The sequence below is a fragment of the Etheostoma spectabile genome, chromosome 4 (assembly GCF_008692095.1).
Source record: "Etheostoma spectabile isolate EspeVRDwgs_2016 chromosome 4, UIUC_Espe_1.0, whole genome shotgun sequence".
NCBI classification, from domain to species: domain Eukaryota; kingdom Metazoa; phylum Chordata; class Actinopteri; order Perciformes; family Percidae; genus Etheostoma; species Etheostoma spectabile.
Window position 1 is genome coordinate 3343918 of NC_045736.1, and position 7348 is coordinate 3351265.

The 7348-nt window shown below is 40.3% G+C and overlaps 1 protein-coding gene and 1 long non-coding RNA gene across 2 annotated transcripts in view; one reads left to right on the forward strand and one right to left on the reverse strand.

Annotated features, from left to right (window-relative positions):
• Positions 1–730: 730 nt before the first annotated feature.
• On the forward strand, positions 731–6478 carry LOC116687522 (uncharacterized). The gene is made up of 2 exons (XR_004331572.1): positions 731–1313; positions 6317–6478. It is a non-coding gene; the product is annotated as an uncharacterized LOC116687522 (long non-coding RNA).
• The window catches only part of asb1 (ankyrin repeat and SOCS box containing 1), a 10763-nt gene continuing 7150 nt past the window's right edge, over positions 3736–7348 (reverse strand). The window contains exon 5 of the mRNA XM_032512962.1: positions 3736–5002. Within this exon, the coding sequence (XP_032368853.1) occupies positions 4872–5002 (131 nt within the window). The 3' untranslated portion in view covers positions 3736–4871. The remainder of the gene's footprint in view (positions 5003–7348) is intronic.

Below are 7348 nucleotides of genomic sequence, written 5' to 3' on the forward strand. Positions count from 1 at the left end.
GTTTTCAATCATCAAATATCTCAGTGTCCGCTTACATGTAGTTACAGCTGCTTGATGAGGTGTTGAACCAGCACTTTTTCCTTCAAGCCGTGATTCCAGTAATGAGCTGATGATGCTTCACAAAGCCTCATTAACAGTACCTGAAGTGAATTATTATAACAAGACAGAAAGAACAGAACCAGACAACACAATGGCGCTGGTTTTCCACGCCAGGCTCACAGTCCACTTGCTCAATTCCCATCATCACTACTAATGAGCGAATATGGATATTATTTCATTGCAATCAGGCGTTTGTTAGTCCGAGTCACCCCTTAAACTTTATACTGACAATAGCTTCACTGTTCTTGAAAGTCAGACCATGCGAGAAAGGCTGTAGTTCTCCCGCAGTAAGGAAACATCACTCAAATGAGAGGGAACTAATTAAGTATAAGAGCCAAGTTACAGACTGTGACAGTAATTACAGAAGCAATGACTTGACATCCTTCCTGCCCTTGCCACATTTCACAACTACCGGCTCTTTTGGAAAACAGTCAAATTAAGCCTCATTAAGCCCCTTTGAGGTATGTAATTAAAACACGCTTTTATATGTAGAGACTCTTTCAATATTTCCAACCATATACTCCTTAATTGTATCAATAAAGTGTGTGTGTGTGTGTGTGTGTGTGTGTGTGTGTGTGTGTGTGTGTGTGTGTGTGTGTGTGTGTGTGTGCTCATTGCGCTAGAGCTCTGATTGGGAGGTTTATAGTCCAAGACGGCCTTAATAGAGGAAAAGTGCTTCCGGACGTGCCTTTGTGATGCACATGTGCGGCGTTACAGTATGACACAAAAATGAAAACATGATCAATATCTTCAGACAGCTTCATCCACACCTAAGCCTTCCTGTTCAATAGTTCTGCCGGAGCTCAAACGGAGAAGGCTGCTTTTCTTGGACGGCAAACTCTGTTCCATGTCATCTCTATGAGTCATGTAAACCGCTTTGTGTTTGGACAAATTCCACTATGCTTGCTGTATGGTGAAAAAAAGAAAAGAAAAAGAAAAATAATAAGGAGCTTGAACTCGATGAATCTTGAACTGCACGGTGACAGAATACCTGTGTGCGTGCGTGTGGCTGCGGTGTGCACGCAGTGATGCGGTCATTGGAGGAAACTAAGAGTTCCGGAATGCACGAGGAATGAGCTCATTCAAATTAAAGCGCGTGGCAATTACAAAATGGTAACAACAGGCTACTCGGCAGTGCAAGTCCAGGAGAGCAGGCCGCCTGACAAAGAAGCAGACACAAAGTGATTGTGGTGGAACTACTTAACAACATACAGGTGAGTTTCAATCCAAACAAACGTGACTCTTGCTCTCTTTTACACAAACAGGTCCTATATTTTGTTAAGCAAACACCACTAACATATTCATGGGCACGCATGCACACACACAGACACAGACACACACACACACACACACAAAGAAGAATTTTTTAGAAGAACACAAAATCCGTGGAAATAAACTTTAATCCACGTCTAAAAGCTGTGGTTGCCTTATGAAGCGAGCTGCACTGCATTTAACATCCCTTGGCATGCTGGTCCCCCGCTGAAGCGGAACACTGCGGTGATATTAGCTGAAGCTGTTGAGATTTTGATTGCAGTTTGCGGTGCAAATAAAGTTGGGAATGAACAACACCATTCAGCTTTTCCAAGCTCCCAGTCATGTTCAAAAGAAATAAACCTTTTACCATCTGTTTGTTTTTCTTTGCAAAAGCATGACCAAAGGAAATCTCGTTAGTGTGAAAGTCCTGGTACTGCTGATTGGGATGTAAGTTGTCATGATCTGCTGATGTTAAGCATCTAGTATTTACAATATTTATCTTTCTCTGTGAAATGAAGGTGCCTTCAAGTGTGGTCGGAAATGTTCAGATCTATAAACAATCTGACAGAAAACAGTAACTGTGTCTATTTGTGCTACATCGGGGTTATGTTCTATACATAAAGACGTTTGCACCATAAATGGATGCAAACAATACACAATATGTTGCATAAAATTCACCAGAACGCAGGGAAAGAAGTGTTATTGTTAGTGCAGCTATGATGCCCCCCCCCCAAATGTGGAAACAGAACCTTTCCCCTTGGCCAGAGCAAGTCTGTGAAAGACATCTTGTGCTAAGTTTTTACTTCTGTAGTGATACCTCACTTTGGAATAAAACTCTTCATAAAAAATCTCTCTAATAATCCTGAAAAACTGTTACATGAAATAAGTTTGACTTGAAAGAAAAGTCTCTTGCAATGGAAACTTCCCACAGGATGATAGTGGTTTACCAAACTGTCCGATCTCTGCTCCACTATGCACTAAATGCAAAGGAGTGTGTGTGTGTGTGTGTGTGTGTGTGTGTGTGTGTGTGTGTGTGTGTGTGTGTGTGTGTTCTGTTAATGAAAGACTTGCTTCAATGAGTTCTGAAAGGATGAGGCTCTTGAGGACACATGCTGAGGTCCACGGCTGAATCCTCTGAAGTGAACACAGAAGAGGCTGACATAGAAGGGAAGGAGAGAGAGAGACAAAGGCAGAGATGGGGGAGAAAGAGAAACGAGAAGAAAGAGAGTAAGGGAAGAAGAGACATTGGGTGACATAGAGACGTCTGTCATGCTTGAAAGGAAGACAGTGCCATCTAGAGACTTGATGTGACAATCGTGAAAGAGTCTCATTCTCATTCCTATGTTTAATGGATCATTTGACTGTCCCACAGGAGCGTTTATGCTGTTTTAGAAGCTTTTCTACTCTAGAAACAAGGATCTTTAATTCTCCCTTGGCTTTTTCAGAAAGTACATCGTCCATCTTCTCCAGTTTTTTTAAAGACGTTTTTTGGATCGACAGCCCTCTTCTCCCTCGGTCTCCTGCTGCTTCCACTCCAGTTTCCCAGGCTCGGCATTTTCCATGTTTGGGTTTTCACCAAATTGTGGTTTTCTCAAACTTCATGACATCTTGGCTCATTTATCAGCTTCACAACAATAACAAATGTCCCTGTCCAGAGCTCTTTCACACTCGTATTAAACTGAATTAGTCTCTCTCTCTCTCTGGGGGATGTCACAAGTTACGAGACAATAGGGAGAATTAGACAACAACAAGACTGCAGGCGTTTGAGAAGAGAGACATAGATCAATCGGTTGAATGATCAAATTAGGACTGTTCAACAAGCCACTATCAGCTTGGTTAAAAAACATAACGTTAGCCCATGAAAAACCCTGTCATTTGAGTGAAAGTAGCCCTCTTTTACACATTGGAGCTCTTCTTCAATATCCATAGAGGGGCAATAATAATCACCTTCACTGTATCCATTTCATTAAAGGACCCATTTTTGGAAACAGACTTAACTATCCCTGGGTGTGAAAATGTAAAAAGGATACATACTGTGTTGAATATGAGGGAAATTTTCCTCAAGAGCTGATTAACTAATAGTGTGCTGAAGCTTTGCTATCTCAAAAGGCACCATCTGCGAGTTGTGTTCCCCTAATATCGACAGAGGGGTGGTTTTCTTCCATTAAATGTAACCGTGACTGTACTCCAGAGATTCTGTCTATGAAACTCAGATATTTGGACTAGAACACATCCTGGAAGGAGTTGTTAGGAAAGTAGAGGGAATCATTCTCTCATGTTCACTGAAGGAGATGGCTATCAGGACAGGAAGCATGGAAAGTGAACATACTTTTGAAGACCCGTCCGAGCTTTTAGATGATACAAAACATACAGTAAAGAATGTAGAATTATTATACATTTACTGGATACAAGCAAAGAAGAAACCATGCACTCACATTTCATGTTGTCCAGTAACAATGTGTGAGAAACAACACAAAGCTGTGCAAGAGACAGGCACAGAAGCCGATAGGTTCAACACACTCACAGAGAAAGCAGCTTTCTGTGCACTAGATACAAAGTTATTCTATTCAACATGAATACATTTCTTTCAGAGAGAGCTTTGTTAAATATGTGTAAACAGTACAAGTTTTTCACACAATAGTAATTAGACCCAGAACGTAAACCTTTCTCCAAGCAGTGTTTCCGTTAAGACCCAGGACCTTACATTGCTCATTTTAACCTTTTGTTCATTTTTCTTTTTTTTAAATGTACAATTTTTACATTTAGTGTTTATTGTCTGATCAAACATTAAGGCCATTTCCAAAACTCAATGTTAAGGCATGCTCAGCACCAAATGTAAACAGATTGACAAATAAAAGTGCTTAATGCATCATAGAAGCAGAATAACAATGCATATATTATCTAGAGGGCACTTTTTAATCCTTGCACTTCACACTAGTGATCACAAAAATGCTGCACAATTTGCCACATTTGCTATGGCTGAGAGTCGGTGAAAGTGTTAAAATCAAAGTTTACATAAAACAGATAAATATATGAAGCAATAAAGCAATAATAATAAAGCAATTCAAGGAGCTGGAACTGGGTAGGTTTCCTCTGCATCTGAACGGGATATTTAATACATTGCATGTTCAAGTCAAGTCACCAACTGACATCCTGATCTGATATTATGGCTCTTAAGATGAAAAATGCTATTTGAAGCAAGACTGGAACACACCCCGGTGATTTGGAAAGTCACAAGGCAAACACTTTCACATACAGTTACCACAAGTCAGTACTAGGGCTTCATGACAAGTTAAGAAGCACTTCAATACATTGTTACAGTAATAGGAAGAATAGAGTATTACATAACTTTTAACTTTGAAAAATAATATTAACAGTTTATTCTTAGAAAATAATAAGCAATTAGCAAATCGGGTTCACAAAATGCTCTATTTGGGGGATTGGTGATGGGATTGGCTGAGGCTTTTTTAAGGTTTGGGTTGGAAGAGCTCTGTAGAAGAACGGAAGGGGGATGGTTGTCAGTTTTGGTGAAGCAGGAAGTTCTTGATGGGTTGCGGTAGCGGTAACGAGGGTATGTGTTTTAGGCGATTTTTGCCCATCGCTCTGCGGATCCTGATGCGACACAGGTGTGTCAGCCTGCGAGGGATTTCTGGGAAGAGACAAAGCAAAGAGTGGATCTCCTCAGCAGCTGCAGCAGAACCATACTACAGGGTCAAGTGAACCCCGATCACAGGTTTCTAGATCAGTTTATTTGTCAAATGCTCACTCAGTTAACTAAATCTGAACCTTTTTACATTGTTCTTGGCCCGTCACTTTGTTATGTCTTTTATTGTCTGAGCTGTCTACGAATGGTGACCACCAGAGTTGGTGGTCCGTGAGAATGAGGCTTAATTTGACTGTTTTCCAAAAGAGCCGGTAGTTGTGAACTATACACTGAATATCTTTCATCACGCACACGCACAGGTGGAGTACTTCTAAGGAGTACTTCTATCCACAGACCTCAGGATGACCCTGGGCTCAGATATAACTTCCGGTGTCATGCACAAGATCCTTCCTCCAAAACCTTCTTGTGAGTTCCCGAGATTCTGAAAACCCTGGCGGTCATCCAGGATTCACAGCAACTAATGATATTTCATTAACCTTTTGTTCTTCCCGATACTTAAACTTAAGCCTTGGCCGACAATGTAACATTAAGAAATACTGTACATACAGAGACTTAATGCCATAGATTTTCTTTGGGGCTAAATTATGTGGTATCGAATCAGTGCATGGACTCGCGTACTTGCCAAAACTGATACCAGCAATTTCAGCAGTATCGGAGTCCTTTTTGATACAGGTGTGTCAGTACAACTCCAGTTTAACTTGAGAAAACAGATTTAACACATTAGAAACATCTCTGCTCTATTGAAGGGTCACGACAGTGTGACAGTGAGCCAGCATGCACAATATCAGGAGACTGAAACCTAAGCTGTAGGGCTGGGAGATATGGAGAAAATCAAATATCACGATATTTTTGACCAAATACCTCCTTATTGATACTGTAGGGTGTCGATATTGTAGTGTTGACTATTAGTGCTCTCACAAAACCTTTACACAGTGAGATTTTTGATGAATAATCATCAGTACACAGCAGTTACAACGGTCTGGTAAGTTCAGAAAATGACATAATACTGTAATGCAGCCTTTAAAACCAGGAAAAGACAACATTTATGTCATATTGCGATATCCAAAATCTAAGACGGTATCTATTCTCATATATCAATATTGATATGATATCAATACATTGCCCAGCTCTATGAAGCCGTTACAGTAAATAGAATTCAGCCATAGTTCATTTTTACACCGGTGTCTACTGTAGCATGCAAAAATCTCTTTTTAGAAAGGACCAATGGTGCATGCTAATTACACCACGGTTGCAACATAAGTCATTTATTAACTCCGTGAGATTATTTGCTCTTTACAGGTGCCGAGTGGGACTCACTATTATCCTGGGGGTTCAAAAAAATGCAGTGGGCCACCGATGTAGAATGGTCTATTAGAAATAAGTAGGTTGCTTTTGGCAGGAATCAACCAGGCAATAAAAGCAATCAATTCATCTCCCTGAAGGACCTCTGCGTAAAACTTTTGTATGCTTTTTATTTTATTTTTTTAAAAGTGTATATATTTCTTAGAGTTCTATACTGCACATCGAACAAAGGAAAAACGACTGGATGTTCAGAGGCAACCATAATCAATAAAACTCAAAACGCATTCATTTGACAATGAAAAAAATCAACTAATTTACATTGAAGATTCTCAAAAAATAATAATAAACAATAATCGGCCTAGAATAGTGCTCGCTGGGATTTTTCCTGAACTATCTCCAGACTACCTCTATCTCTGTGTAAAACCCTTCCTTGATGTTTTTTAATCATGCACAACAAGCAAGAATTAAATCCCCCTTACAATACCATAGATATAGTGCCAGGCATGCCAAAACACTTATTTTACGAACTTCAATATTTAATGGAAAATAATCTCTAAATGAAATATCACAACGTGGTGTCAAAATAAAAACACAGCGCTTTCTAGCCAGAGGGTTCACTTTGCAGCAAAAAACAAAATACTTCCTAGGAAACGTGTGGACGTTCCTCAGGCGTGTTTTAATCCAAACCCTGATCTTTTTCCTGAACTTAACGAGTCGTTTAGGTGCCTAAATTAAACTGTCATCGCCGCATGACGCTCACATTTCCTGGCTCAACTCAACTCCCACGGCCCCTGGAAGGACTGCAGTCTGGCGGGGCCTGTACCCGGCTCGCAGTCACCTATTGGCTCAACAACTGCCGCTGTTAGCCGGCGTCCCGGAGCTCTGTAGCGGCTGAATACAACCAACGACTGTCACTCCGATTTTATCGTTCTATGGCACTATGTGTTTACATTACAGCGCGTTACTCATTTTTCAAATATTTGTTCTTGTATTTTATTCCTATTATTATTTCATGTATATTGTATGTAT